The following is a 16,354-nucleotide window of genomic DNA, read 5'->3' as shown; positions in this document are numbered from 1 at the left end:
CCACTTAAACTTTACCAAATTTCTACGCTCTTGCGACAAACTGACGCTGCCCTTCTTTGAACTGAATGCAAGTCTCCTGTTAGTCCAACATGATTTGGATTCAACAGAGCAGTATTACGGCATGGGCGACGCAGGTGTTTTTATAGTCCATGCCTTTCGTAGGGTAAACTACGGTTTTATAGTAGCATATTACCGACTCTAATGTTGCTCTTCGCTTTCCTTGCAATTCGTCGTTTCACTTTATATCCGCTCCGTTTCTACAGCATGACTTACTGAATCGATATTGCAGTGCCTGTGTTGTTGATAAGAACGATTCAATCTTCCTTCGGACGAACATGCAACTTATTCGCAGCTGGAATATTAACAACCGTCAGCTGTATAAATGAATGACGACAGTGAAAATCTGTGCTGGATCGGCACTCGAACCTGAAATTCTCGCTTTACGCGAGAGGTTGCCTTAAGAGCTTTGGGACCCGTGCACTACTCGTGGCCGCCGTCACAACCTGTTCTCGTACACACATTATGAAATTCCCGTACATAGGAGAATATTTATTAGAAAGTCGCTACCGGCTATCGGAGGATAAATACGATATTGCAATGTCTGTATTGTTAAGAAGAATGATGCAGTGTTCCTTTGACGCATATATAGGAAAATCCGGGGTCGAGTCTATGTCCGGTACAGATTTTCGCTGTCGCAATTCCCTTATAATGATTATTTTCAGCCATAATGGCTATGTTTGTGAACAGAGAGTGTGTGGGATTATTATTTATTTCAAGTTGCTCCTACCAGTCACTTTTTATTTCATGCTTAATCTAACATAATGCAACGCGTTTCGAACATGTTCTATTCATCTTCAAGCGTTTGTACATACATACATACATAGAGAAATGTTACTTAAAAATAAAAAGTCTTAAACTAGATTAATCTAGAACACTTTGTTTTTTACTGTAGCATTTGGGGGGAAGGAGGGGGCAGTGTACATATAGTAATCGAAGTCAGTGATGTCTTCTGCTCGTTTTTAACAAATTCAATAGCCTACATAAAAATATTCAATTCACCCTTGAACAGGAAGAAGACAACACCATACCTTTTCTTGACATAAAAATATCAAAACAGAACCAAAAGGTAGCTTTCAATGTTTACAGAAAACCTACTGGCACAGACACCACTATACCAAACTTCTCGACACATCCCTCCTCCCACAAAAAAGCTGCTTATACATCAGTACTGTACAGAGCACACAAATTTCCACTTCAACATACAGAACTCTAACAAGAAATAGAAACCATAACATATACTGCAATAAACAATGGATATGACACTTCTCTAATTAATACCATGTCACAATAGATAAAAAATAAACTGAACAAACAACATCAAACTACTCTCACAACTGGCAGTGTCCCAGCAGTCAAATATGTAAAAATGCCATATGTTGGAATAGTATCTGACAAATTAGCAAGACTATTCAAAAACAACAGAAGTAAAAACTATTTTCAGCACCAACAACAACCTAAGCAGCAAGCTTATTCACAATATAAACCACCAGATACAAGTCTTGATGAATCTGGCATTTACAAAACTTACCTGCAGCCAATGTAATAAATATTACATCGGCCAAAGAGGCAGAAATTTCAGAACCCGATTCAAAGAACATTTAGACTGCTATAGGCTTGATAAATGTAACAAATCAGCAGTAGCAACTCACATTAAAGACACAGGCCACTGTTTGAAAATCAAAGACAATCTAGAAATTTTACACAAAATAGAAAAAAGTAAAAGAATGCATATCATGGAAGACACGGAAATTTTCATACATAACACAAAGCATGGAGATAACATTCTTAATGAAATAACCGTATTCAAAAACTAAAAATTCTTCAGCAGTCTTAAGCTAGTTCTAACTCAATAGATTCAAGAAATGTCAGTGTATATAATTGACTAGAACGAATAATATCGATACAATACCTCGATAATCGATATAGACTCACATACTACAGTCCGCCATCTTGTGTTGTGTGTACAACATCGAAGCAATTGTGCAGTGGCAATCAGTGACAAAATGTAATGTGCAATAGTGTAATGTTAATCAACAGCTCCGCCATTACATCAGTGATGCAAGTGAAGCAGCAAGATGATGTAATTGCAAGTGATCAACTGTCATATAAAAGCCTTTCACATTATTTTCGTAACACATAACTGATGCAAATATATCTGCATCCGATACAGACTGTGATATACATAGTCAACAACAAAGAAGAAAACCAGCAGAAGACATCAATGACTTCGATTTCTACGTATACACTGCCCCCCTCCCCCACAAATGCCACACCAACTGCTGTAGTAAAAAACTAAGTGTTCTAGATTAATCTAGTTTAAGACTGTTTATTTTTAAGTAACATTTCTCTATGTATGTATGTTTGTACAAATGCCTGAAGATGAACAGAACATGTTCGAAACGCCTAGCATTGTGTTAGATTAAGCATAAAATAAAAAGTGACTGGTAGTAGAAACTTGAAATAAATAATTATCCCTTATAATGACTGTTCATAATCGCAAATGCGAATAAATTTTGTTTACTTTTCAAGTAATCAACCAAGTAATCAAATTTACGAAGGGCATTCAATAGATAATGCAACACATTTTTTTTTCTGAAATCATGTTAGTTTGATTTATGATCCCAATACACCATACTATTCCCCACTCTTTTGGCTTCGAAGCCCTATTTTTTTCAACCTAATCTCCGTTCAATGCGACAGTCTTACGACACCTTGTTGGGGGAGTCTGTATGCCCGAATGGTACCAATCTACTGGTCGACGTCGGAGGCAACGGCTTGTTGCATCAGTAACCTCCCCATCATTCACGAACTGCTACTCATGGAATTCGTCCTACACTCGTGGAAATGGACACCGGTGTGTCAGACCCACCATACTTGCTCCGGACACTGCGAGAGGGCTGTACAAGCCATGAGCACACGCACGGCACAGCGGACACACCAGGAACCGCGGTGTTGGCCGTCGAATGGCGCTAGCTGCGCAGCATTTGTGCACCGCCGTCGTCAGTGTCAGCCAGTTTGCCGTGGCATACGGAGCTCCATCGCAGTCTTTAACACTGGTAGCATGCCGCGACAGCGTGGACGTGAATCGTATGTGCAGTTGACGAGGGCGTATAGTGGGCATGCGGGAGGCCGGGTGGACGTACCGCCGAATTGCTCAACACGTGGGGCGTGAGGTCTCCACAGTACATCGATGTTGTCCCCAGTGGTCGGCGGAAGGTGCACGTGCCCGTCGACCTGGGACCGGACCGCAGCGACGCACGGATGCACGCCAAGACCGTAGGATCCTACGCAGTGCCGTAGGGGACCGCACCGCCACTTCCCAGCAAATTAGGGACACTGTTGCTCCTGGGGTATCGGCGAGGACCATTCGCAACCGTCTCCATGAAGCTGGGCTACGGTCCCGCACACCGTTAGGCCGTCTTCCACTCACACCCCAACATCGTGTAGCCCGCCTCCAGTGGTGTCGCGACAGGCGTGAATGGAGGGACGAATGGAGACGTGTCGTCTTCAGCGATTAGAGTCTCTTCTGCCTTGGTGCCAATGATGGTCGTATGCGTGTTTGGCGCCGTCTAAGTGAGCGCCACAATCAGGACTGCATACGACCGAGGCACACAGGGCCAACACCCGGCATCATGGTGTGGGGAGCGATCTCCTACACTGGCCGTACACCTCTGGTGATCGTCGAGGGGACACTGAATAGTGCACAGTACATCCAAACCGTCATCGCACCCATCGTTCTACCATTCCTAGACCGGCAAGGGAACTTGCTGTTCCAACAGGACATTGCACGTCCGCATGTATCCCGTGCCACCCAACGTGCTCTAGAAGGTGTAAGTCAACTACCCTGGCCAGCAAGATCTCCGGATCTGTCCCCCATTGAGCATGTTTGGGACTGGATGAAGCGTCGTCTCACGCGGTCTGCACGTCCAGCACGAACGCTGGTCCAACTGATGCGCCAAGTGGAAATGGTATGGCAAGCCGTTCCACAGGACTACATCCAGCATCTCTACGATCGTCTCCATGGGAGAATAGCGGCCTGCATTGCTGCGAAAGGTGGATATACACTGTACTAGTGCCGACATTGTGCATGCTCTGTTGCCTGTGTCTATGTGCCTGTGGTTCTGTCAGTGTGATCATGTGATGTATCTGACCCCAGGAATGTGTCAATAAAGTTTCCCCTTCCTGGGACAATGAATTCACGGTGTTCTTATTTCAATTTCCAGGAGTGTACATTGGACCAAACACGCAAACGGTACGAGATCTGAGCTGTAGGGTAGGTGAAGAAGAACAGTCCAATGAAGTTTTGTGGTCTCCTCTCGGGAAAGCAGACTTGTAGAGGAGAAGAAGTTCGTTTGCATCCAGCGAACACCTGGAATGAGAGTGCCCGCACTCCCCAACAGTAGAGGAGTCAGCTGTGTGCGGCCGGCCGGTACGCGGGAGATCAGTAAGGTTTGTGCGACTTCGTTGCGACGATGACAGGTTCATTGCCCAACGACTCGCCGTGCTTTTATTCACTGTCAGGTCTCCGTAGATATTCTGCAAGCTCCTATGGATATCTGCGCTGCATTTGTTTCCCGTCGAAAGAAACTCCATGACATGTGTCTGCCCGGAATGCACCACTGTGACAGACGCCATTTTGAAGGCTACGTACAGAGCCACCCCCCATCGGAACTTCATGAGAGTACAGAGGTTGAAGCAGGAACATTCCAAGATGTCCCACGTTTTTACAACTGAAAATCGCCCAGAAAAAAATGTGTTGCTTTGCTTATTGAATGTCCCCTATACTACATATTTTTGTTTCTTTAATAACACAGCTTTTCGGGTGATTTAGAAGGCTAGTCTAGGTGCGATAGGGAGTGACAGACTGCAGGAACTTAGACGTGTACGCCTGTAGACACGGCCAACTGTCATTTCGGAAGACGGTGGTGTCCGCAGTATGCTTACGATAAAGCTGTAAAACTTAGTCACCGAGGATGTGGAAATACAAATCCTGAATCATGTTTACTGTAACTTAAACCAATAGGTCTACGTGATTGTAACATAAACAAAACGGGATCACCACCAGCCTTCGTACACCGCGGGCTCAGAGCCTCATTGTGTCCTGTGTGCACTCGAATCCTTGTATCATCTGAAAAAGAGGCAAAATTGTGACTTATCCGATAGTACTACGCGCCTTCAAACACTACTATCCACATTTTGATCTGCAGCTCCTTGTATTGGCCGTGTCTGCAGCAAAAATATTTAGGGTATGAGGTCCGACAGTTACCCAGTTACCCAAACATGTTTCGCCACCATTGTGCCATCATCAGTGGGTTTTCGTTTTTATTTATTCCGCAATGTGAACATTTTTGTTACGTGATTATAAAATTATGTGCATTTTTTGTTCAAAACACAGATTGTTCTTTTTGTAAATACATTTCCATTTGGTGAGCATGAATTTACTGGACCACTTCTGTGTTAATTATTACAGGTAGCTTGTCACCTGCAACCAAACGATGTTGATGAGACAGTTCTTTTTATTTCTATTTATTTATTTATTTTTTATTTTTTTTATTTTATTATTATTATTATTATTATTATTTTTTTTTTTGCTGAGAGTTAACATATCTTCTAGAGCGTAATTTAGTAGTTTTTCGCGATGTTTTCGCGCCTATTTTCGTATTTACTTAAGTTTTCGTGTGGCAAGCACTTGCATTCTCCGCATCATGCTGAGATGTTGTGATGCATACGTAGCCATAACAAGTATTTTCCACAAATAACGTAATGAACCGCTTTTCACGACTCCAGAACACAGTGTGATTGTGGTTGATTATGTATCCCAGCCCAGTCAGTGCTCATTTGGTGTGTGTGTGTTTGTGTGTGGATGTGTGTGCGTGCGGGTGCGCGTCTGTGTGTGTGTTTTCTGTGTGTTTCTTAGCTGTCTGCGTTGTCTTTTATATGGTAGTCCTATTTGTGTGTAAATGGTGCGTCTTTGCAGATTTTAGTGTATTTATTTTTCGCGCGTGCGCGCGCGTGTGTGTGTACATGTGCGCGTACGTGTGCTTGTGTGTAGACTTTATCTGATTGTGCTGTTTTTATTTGTAAAGTTCCTCTAATGTGTTAAATAGTGTGCCTTTGTAAAGTGTAGTGTATTCGTTTAAGACCTGTTTTCCTTCCGCTATTGCCTTCTGTATATGGCTGTTTTCCTCAATGGTCAGTTTGCTGTAAAGGCTGTGGCTGGGTTTTAGTATTCTTAAGTCTGAAAAAAAAACCTACTACCCACTTTCTACGGTGATTGGCTCACTCTAGGCGTGCTCTCCTATATACGGCTGCAAGCAATGGCCTGTTGAACTTACTCCACTCCAAATATTCATTGAATGCCATTTCTTTCGCAATGTTTGATCGTAAACTAGTTGAAATTGGCATGTGCTCACTGAGAACTAAAATTTCTGTCGGGTTTGACACCAAATGTCATTGATAATGCGTGACATTCGTCTCTGGTCCCTATCGGATAGCATCTCCTAACGGCCATTCTTTTACGCCGTGTTATATAGCTGTAAGAAGTACACATTTCCTTGTAGACACGTTGGGAAGTTCGCACTGATGTACCAAAAAATCTGGCACATTAATATACGGTATGATCATGGGCACGTCCAATCACGATAGCTCCTTTGTGTCAGTCTGTCACGCCTCTTCGCCGACGCATCTTACAGTGCCAATTCCGTACAGCTGTCTGCCACATAAACACCAGAGCACTTCCTTGACTTAGGTCAGCGGTAAAGGCTCACATGACCCCTTAGTTCTGCACAACGTCCAGCAACCCAAAGCTATAAATTATGCTATTTAAGGGCGGCATTAATATTTCATCGAGCGATTTTAGTAAGATGTAGCACTCCAGTTCGCAAAGATTGCAGAGGCGACATGTCATCGTACCGGTCCCAAGACACACCGAAAGTATTGGGGAGATGTCTGCATCCACGACCGCTCAATCGCGGAGTGTGGTCGGGGTTGAGTAAAAGATGCGCACTTTTCTCTCAATAGCGTCCCAAGACGTGCTCCACCGGACTGGTTTGAGGTAACCTGCAGAGACACATATATCCTTACAGCCGTGCAGTGTTCAACGTGCAATTGTCCTTCAGTTATGAAGCAACTGTGTGGTGCATTGTCCTGCTGAAGGTACAGGTCAAATGCAGGGGGTTGTAGGGAAACAATCGGATGTACGTAATCGGGTAAGAGGTTCCTCTATCATTTTGTGACGATGGCAAACTTGCAAAGGGCCCTGTGTCAGATATGACAAATCTTGTAGCTCCATCCTGGATGTTGTCCTGTTGGTGAGTAGCATGCAACGCTTCAATGTGGACAACAACTCATCACGCCAAGTGACGCTTTTCACTGCTCCAACTGTTCAGTGGTGGTGTTTCTACATCTATGTTAATCTACGAGGACTACTCAGTGTTTTAATTACCACCCGGAAAAAACAGAGTTACGTATTATGGGGTGTGGGTTGCTTGGGGGAAGAGACGAAACAGCGAGGTCTTCGGTCTCATCGGATTAGGGAAGGAAGGCGGCCGTGTCCTTTCAAAGGAACCATCCCGGCATTTGCCTAGAGCGATTTAGGGAAATCACGGAAAACCTAAATCAGGATGGCCAGACGCGGGATTGAACAGTCGTCCTCCCGAATGCGAGTGCAGTGTGCTAACCACTGCGCCACCTCGCTCGGTACACACGTATCATTTCTGCAGTTCTGGCACACATTGAAATACTGCATTTCTGCATTTGAAAGAGAATCATGCTGAAACAATTGTTGCTGCCAAAATTATTTCACCATCATCACAACAGGTATTTTGTTGTAATGGACTACATAATCGGCTAAAAATTTTGTTACAACGAAATCGTTGCTGAGGTGGTGGAAGTACACGGCAAAAATGTACTAATTTATAGCACGGTCGTTAGATGGCGCAGACATTTCCAATGTGATCAGATGTGTCTGAATAACCTAAGACAATGTGGCTCTTTGAAGAACGGAGAATCGCAAGTGAAGTGGAGGACCTGTTGCCTCAAGGTCGGCATAACACAATTGAAGCAGAGTGGGAAAAGTGAAAATCAGTCACGGACGCAGTCGAAGGAGCACTGTATAAGCTCATTTGCTTGAGGCTAACCGGCCATTGACCTCCTTCTTCTGTGCTGGATGCACACGCATTGCCCGAACTCTTACGGGACTAGGTAAGGTTGTCTGCTGCGAGTAATGAGTGTAATGGGGAGGAGCACTGCGAGTGTAGTGTGTGGACATTAAGTTGGGGATGTGGGTCTCACGGGGAGCGTGCAACGGAGAAATCCCTGCAGTCGCACTATCCTCTGTGCCCTCGGTGGCTCAGATGGGCGCCGCCACGGTGTCTCAGCGTGTTCGGACAGAGTGTTAGCTGCCCTCTCAATAAAAATAAAAAAAAACTGCGTGAACGGATCAACGATGAATTTTAACAGGTGTCATGGAACGTTCGCCCTGAATATATCCAACGAACAATTCCGAACAAAATGAGATCAGCAAAAACAAAAACAAAAAAAACCAGAAGGATGGATAGAGCGTCTGCCAAGTAAGCAGGAGAGCCCAGGCTCGAGTTCCGGCCGGGGCACACATTTGACACATTTTTAACTGCCCCCGTTGATGTATATCAACGCCTGTCGACAGCTTAGGGTCTTGATTTAATTATCATTTTATTTTCTGTTTCTGGTCGGTGCAGTCAACATTACCAACTGGAATGGCTCCTGTGACTTCATTGGCTCGATCTACTCACAAGAGCGTGAGAATTTTTTTTTTTTGTCAATTATAAACATATTTGACAATTGTAATCAGTTTTAACGTTCCTCACTGTAAACAGCTTTTACTTGTTCTGTCCCAAACATATCTGCATCAGTGCGATTTTAGTTGCAGACTGAATGCCAAAATTATTTCATCAGATAATCATTAATTTACGTTTCCACAGCTAAATTAATGATCTGCAGTAGCATTCAGTATTCAGTCATCACAATTATTTAATTTTAGTAACACATTAACATATCCAGTAGCTGTGGTAATACTTGGCAGAACTGAAGCATACAGCTCAACTTTCTCCGTAGAAAACATGGAAATAGAAGCTAAAAAGAATACTAACTCTGAAACATTTCAGTGTTTGCCGGCCCATTACTGCTGCTACCTCGAGACGAAGCAGCGTAGCGTCCACACTTCCTCAGCCACGTGGTAGAGCCACCCAGCTGTTGCCCAACCCTCGGTGAGTGCTCGCTAACGTAATGTAGGTGAGTGAACTGCTCGCCGAGTGCTTCCGCACCGTGTGCAAAGCGAGTGACGGCGACTGACGGCGCGCACGCGAGTTCGCAACGCGGATGCAGAGCTCTAGCGAGAACCTGCCAAGGGCTGGCTCGAGGCTACGGCTGCCGCGGCAGGTTTTGCTCAGTTCCACAGCGCGGCGGGCCAACCGGGCTGGCCTGTAAAGTGTGCGTGTCAGGCCGTGGCACCCGGAGTGCTCGCGCTAAGACCTGCCCTGTGCACCAGAGACTTTACGGTGCTACGACTGCTCCCCTGCCGGTCAACTACTGCTGATTATATCTTCCGCCACCAGGATTTAAACCGTATATTTACACTACCTTCCATTACAATTGCTACACCAAGAAGAAATGCAGATGATAAACGAATATTCATTGGACAAATATATTATACTAGAACTGACATCTGATTACATTTTCAAGCAATTTGGGTGCATAGATCCTGAGAAATCAGTACCCAGAACAACCACCTCTGGCCTTAATAACGGCCTTGAAACACCTGGGCATTGAATCAAACAGAGCTTGGATGACGTCTACAGGTACAGCTGCCCATGCAGTTCATCAAGAGTAGTGACTGGCGTATTGTGACGAGCCAGTTACTCGGCCACCTTTGACCAGACGTTTCCAATTGGTGAGAGATCTGGAGAATGTGCTGGCCAGGGCAGCAGTCGAGCATTTTCTGTATCCAGAAAGACCCGTACAGGACCTGCAACATGCGGTCGTGCATTATCCTGCTGAAATGTAGGGTTTCGCAGGGATCGAATGCAGGGTGGAACCACGGGTCGTAACACATCTGAAATGTAACGTCCACTGTTCAAAGTGCCGTTAATGCGAACAAGAGGTGACGGAGACGTGTAACCAATGGCACCCCATACCACCACAGCGGTAGATGCGCCAGTATGGCGATGAAGACTACACCCTTCCAAAGTGCGTTCACTGCGATGCCGCCAAACACGGATGCGACCATCATGATGCTGTAAACAGAACATGCATTCATCCGAAAAAAGGAGGTTTTGCCATTCGTGCGCCCAGGTTCGTCGCTGAGTTCACCATCGCAGCCGGTCCTGTCTGTGATGCAGCGTCAAGGGTAACCACAGCTATGGTCTCCAAGCTGATAGCCGATGCTGCAGCAAACGTCGTCGAACTGTTCGTGCAGATGGTTGTTGTCTTGCAAACGTCCCGATCTGTTGACTCAGGGATCGAGACGTGGCTGCACGATCCCTTACAGCCATGCGGATAAGATGCCTGTCATCTCGACTGCTAGTGATACGAGGCCGTTGGGATCCTGAACCCACCGATCCCATATTCTGCTAATAGTCATTGGATCACAACCAACGCTAACAGCAATGTCGCGATACGATAAACCGCAATTGCTATAGGTTACAATCTAACCTTTATTAAAGTCGGAAACGTGATGGTACGCATTTCCCTTTCTTAGATCCTGAGAAATCAATACCCAGAACAACCATCTCTGGCCATAATAACGGCCTTGATACGCCTGGGCATTGAGTCAAACAGAGCTTGGATGGCGTGTACAGGTACAGCTGCCCATGCAGCTTCAACACGATACCACAGTTCATCAAGAGTAGTGACTGGCGTATTGTGACGAGCCAGTTGCTCGACCACCATTGACCACACGTTATCAATTGGTGAGAGATCTGGAGAATATGCTAGCCAGGGCAGCAGTCGAACATTTTCTGTATCCAGAAAGGCCCGTACAGCACCTGCAACATGCGGTCGTGCATTATCCTGCTGAAATGTAGGGTTTCGCAGGGATCGAATGAAGGGTAGAGCCATGGTCGTAAGACATCTGAATTCTAACGTCCACTATTCAAACTGCCGTTAATGCGAACAAGATGTGACCGACACGTGTAACCAATGGCACCCCATACCATCGCGCCGGGTGATACGCCACTATGGCGATGACGAATACACGCTTCCAATGTGCGCTCACCGCGATGTCGCCAAATAGAGATGCCACCATGATGCTGTAAACAGAACCTGGATTCATCCGAAAAAAATGACGTTTTGCCATTCGTGCACCCAGGTTTGTCGTTGAGTACACCATCGCAGACGCTCCTGTCTGTGATACGGCGTCAAGGGTAACCACAGCCATGGTCTCCGAGCTGATAGTTCGTGCTGCTGCAAATGTCGTCGAACTATTCGTGCAGATGGTAATTGTCTTGCAAATGTCCCCATCTGTTGACTCAGAGATCGAGATATGGCTGCAGCATCCGTTACAGCCATGCGGATAAGATGCCTGTCATCTCGACTGCTAGTGATACGAGGCCGTTCCGTATTACAGTCCTGAACCCACCGATTCCATATTCTGCTAACAGTCATTGGATCTCGACCAACGCGAGCAGCAATGTCGCGATACGATAAACTGCAGTCGCGATACGCTAAAATCAGACCTTTATCAAAGTCGGAAACGTGATGGTACGCCTCTCTCCTCCTTACTCGAGCCATTACAACAACGTTTCACCAGGAAACGCCGGTCAACTGCTGTTTGTGTACGAGAAATCGGTTGGAAACTTTCCTCATGTCACCACGTTATAGGTGTCGCCACCGGCGCCAACCTTGTGTGAATGCTCTGAAAAGCTAATCATTTGCATATCACAGCATCTTCCTCCTGTCGGTTAAGGTTCGCGTCTGTAGCTAGTCATCTTCGTGGTGTAGCAGTCTTAATGGTCAGTAGTGTATAAATAAAGCACCACCGTACAAACCACTATTACCAAATGTTAGGAAATGTGTCCGGAAGTCTTCATTAAAAAGCTTAAACGAAAATACAATGAAGAGCCAGAGAAACGGGTACACCTGCCGAATATCGTGTAGAGCCCCCGCGAGCATGCGGAGGTGCCTTACCAGGACATGGTATGGGCTCCACTATTGTCTGAAGTAGCGCGGGACGGAACAGACACCATGAATTCTGCAGGGCAGTCCCTAAACCCGTAAGAGTACGAAGGGGTGGAGATATCTTCTGAATAGCACGTTGCAAGGCATCTCAGATATGCTCAATAATGTTCATATCTGGGGAGTTTGGTGCCCAGCGGAAGCGTTTAAATTAAGAAGAGTACTCCTGAAGACACTCTGCAGCAATTCTGGACTTTTAGAGTTTCACATTGTCTTGCTGGAATTGCGCAAGTCCATCGCAATGCACATGGACATGGACGGATGGAAGTGATCAGACACGATGCTTACTTATGTATCACCTGTCAGAGTCGTATCTGCCCGCCGGTGTGGCCGAGCGGTTCTAGGCGCTTTAGTCTGGAACCACGCGACCGCTACGGTCGCAGGTTCGAATCCTGCCTCGGGCATGGATGTATGTGATGTCCTTAGGTTAGTTAGGTTTAATTAGTTCTAAGTTCTAGGCGACTGATGACCTCAGAAGTTATGTCGCATAGTGCTCAGAACCATCTGAAGTCGTATCTAAACGTATAAGGGATCCCATATCACACCAACTGCACACGCTTCATACCATTAGGGTGCCTGCACCAGCTTGAACAGTCCCCTGATGACAAGCAGGGTCCATGGATTCATGAGGTTGTCTCCATATTCGTACATGTCCATCCGCTCGATAAAATTTGAAACGAGACTCGTCCGACCAGGCAACACGTTCCCAGTCATCAACAGTCCAATGTCGGCGCTGACGGGCCCAGTAGAGACCTAAAGCTTTGTGTCGTGCAGTAATCAAGGGTACACGAGTGGGCCTTCGGCTCAGAAAGCCCATATTGATAATGTTTCTTTGGATGGTTCGCACGCTGACACTTTACGATGGGCCACAATTGAAACCTGTTTTCGGAAGGTTTGCACTTCTGTCACGTTTAACGATTCTCTTCAGTTGTCGTCGGTCCCGTTCTTGCAGCATCCTTTACCGGCCGCAGCAATGTCGGAGATTATGTTTTACCGTGTTCCTGATATTCACGGTACACTCGTGAAATGGTCGTGCGGGAAAATCCACATTTCATTGCTACCTCGGAGATGCCATTCCTCATCGCTGGTGCGCCGACTATAACACCACTTAGCCGGCCGGGGTGGCCAAGCGGTTCTAGGCACTACAGTCTGGAATCGCGCGACCGCTACGATCGCAGGTTCGAATCCTGCCTCGGGCATGGATGTGTGAGATGTCCTTAGGTTACTTAGGTTTAAGTAGTTCTAAGTTCTAGGGGACTGATGACCTCAGAAGTTATGTCCCATAGTGTTCAGAGTCATTTGAACCATCTGAACTCACTTAAATCTTGATAACCTGCTATTGTAGAAGCAGCAACCGACCTAACTTCTGCGCCAGACACTTGTTGTCTTACATAGGCATTATGGACTGTATTTCAATACGCACGCCTATACCAGTTTCCTTGGCGCTTCGGTGTATTACAGAAACGATTGCACCCATTTCTGTAACAAAATAAAGTGAAGCATGTCTTACAAACCGAAATATTCACCCTGCAGTGTAGTGCATTCCGTAATAGATTCAAAATCTGACCTAAGCTCTTTGCAAACATGGAATTCATAATATAACTCAAAGTTTTTGTCTGTCTTTGCTTCTCTCCTACTGCTTCGTACAGAGTGATGTTTCCAGTCTACAAACAAAGCAGTTTTCCGTTGTATCATTCTTCCAGCTATGCACAAGACACACTCTGCTATGTGGAGGAGTAAGATCTAGGTACCCCGCCCGGTTGGCCGAGCGGTCTATAACGCACTGCTTTCCGGGCGGGAAGGAGCGCCCGGTCCCCGGCACGAATCCGCCCGGCGGATTTGTGTCGAGGTCCGGTGAGCAGGCCAGTCTGTGGATGGTTTTTAGGCGGTTTTCCTTCTGCCTCGGCGAATGCGGGCTGGTTCCCCTTATTCCGCCTCAGTTACACTATGCCGGCGATTGCTGCGCAAACAATTTCTCCACATACGCGTACACCACCATTACTCAACCACGCAAACATAGGGGTCACACTCGTATGGTGTGAGATGTTACCTGGAAGGTCCAACGGATGCGGAACCGCACAATAACCCTGGGTTCGGTGTGTGTGTGGGGGGGGGGGGGGGGGTGAGGTGGTCTGCGGTAATCGTTGTGGGCCACGGCGGCTGCGGCGGGGACGGAGGCTCTCCGTCGTTTCTAGGTTCCCGGTTAACATGCAATACAATACAAGATCTACCTATTGGCAAATAAGACCGAGTAAGGCCGCGATAGCTGCTCGGATGGCCTTGTTGGTAACTGTAGTAGCTCCCAGATTCAAAAGTCTGTTTCCAATATCGACCCAGTTTTAACGTTTCAAAGCGTTTCACAAATTACTACTGTCCAAAATGAAGGATATCATTCCCGCTACACAGAGTACCTTGGAGGTTTCGAAGGTTTGGGGACATGTGATATGAAGGCATCGTATTTTCCCCGTCTATCTATTCCATTAACTGGTTTGATAGCCGGTCTGTCGAGAATAATAATTAATGGGCGGGCAGCTTTCAGAGGTGAAAATATGCTGTGCGAAGTCAGGAGCACTCACCGAGAATAAGGCTCAGGCCGTAGCCGAAGGGCACCTGGCACCAGGCGAGGCCCGTGTCGAACATGGCCTCCGTGGTCGCGTTGATGTAGCCGCCGCCCACGTACGTCGCTGCAACAGGAGAGAACACCGCGTCACACATGCACTACATCTCAAGCTAGCAGCAATGCTGCTCCACTTGCCAAGCATTCTAAGACTTCATTGCCGCCGGCAGGAGTGGCCGAGCGGTTCTAGGCGCTTCAGTCTGGAACCGCGCGACCGCTACGGCCGCAGGTGCGAATCCTGCCTCGGGCATGGATGTGTGTGATGTCCTTAGGTTAGTTAGGTTTAAGTAGTTCTAAGTTCTAGGGCATTGATGACCTCCGAAGTTAAGTCCCATAGTGCTCAGTGCCATTTGTCACTTACGTCACACGTATGTACGCGAGATTTCCACACTCCTAAATATCCCTAGGTTCCCTGTTTCCGTTGTGACAATGAAGTGGAAATGTGAAGGGACACGTGCAGCACAAAAACGTACGATAGACAATGTGGCTATCTGATGGCAGGGTGTGGGTATGGCGAATGCCCAGTGAACGTCATCTGCCAGTGTGTGTAGTGCCAACAGTAAAATTCGGGGGCGGTGGATTGATGACCTGAGATGTTAACTACCATAGTGCTCATTTGAACCATTAGTTCAATGTCTCCATGCGTAGGCGTCCGCAGAAACGTATCCAAGAAGGGGCGAAGTTCTAAATTTGCAAATTTTTAAACACCGTTGCTGACTGGGTGAATTTGAGAACATGTCTCGCCCCAAGTAGGCTACGAATTTCGCCAGGAAGTGAATGAAAGTAACTGTATCTCAAAGGATTGATAATTATCCACTGACTACATTTAGAACAGATTAATTTCGTACCTAAACAATATACATATTTCAATAGTGTACGCAATATTTTCATATTATTAATATGAAAATTGATGCTGCCATTTTCATTCAACATTCTAAAACTATATTATCGTATAATTACATCGATGGTAATCTATGAAATATGAGACATAATTAGAAAGCTTCATAAAAGAATTAGATTTCAGTAATGTTAAGCTGGTACTGAAGTCAAAAATCGAATCATTAAAATTTAGAACGACTAATAAATTTGCATACCAACCAAAACAACCAACAAAGAACCTCACTTTAGTGTTCCACGAAACTGAGAAACACAGAGTAAATTGTAAAAAACACTTATTCAACTGTGATGAGGCCTATGACGCTTTGTTTGCTTTCGAAACTTCACAGCCTATCATGTTAATGAAATTATTGCATTACTTCCATGCTTTCTATTTTTAATATTAACTAACTTTACTAAAGCTGAATGAAATATATTTGGAAATTTCCTTCTTTTTATTTGTTGGGGCCAGCATTCTACTAGATAAATGTGAGAAAGCTCCCTAAACCGCCCTCAAATTTTCTGGTAGAAATGCAATTTAACTGCCTAGGACTGAACTAAGGCAGTCCTCGTCTCTTGCGTTTATCACAT

General features: G+C 45.7%; 1 protein-coding gene across 1 annotated transcript in view; it reads right to left on the bottom strand.

Annotated features, from left to right (window-relative positions):
- LOC126336687 (high-affinity choline transporter 1-like) overlaps nucleotides 1-16,354 on the bottom strand; it is a 347,185-nt gene that overhangs the window by 194,469 nt on the left and 136,362 nt on the right. The window contains exon 3 of the mRNA XM_050000635.1: nucleotides 14,847-14,954. Within this exon, the coding sequence (XP_049856592.1) occupies nucleotides 14,847-14,954 (108 nt within the window). The remainder of the gene's footprint in view (nucleotides 1-14,846; nucleotides 14,955-16,354) is intronic.

The sequence above is a fragment of the Schistocerca gregaria genome, chromosome 2 (assembly GCF_023897955.1).
Source record: "Schistocerca gregaria isolate iqSchGreg1 chromosome 2, iqSchGreg1.2, whole genome shotgun sequence".
Classification (NCBI taxonomy): domain Eukaryota; kingdom Metazoa; phylum Arthropoda; class Insecta; order Orthoptera; family Acrididae; genus Schistocerca; species Schistocerca gregaria.
The sequence above is the reverse complement of the archived record's forward strand: the minus strand, read 5'-3'. Positions and strand labels throughout refer to the sequence as shown.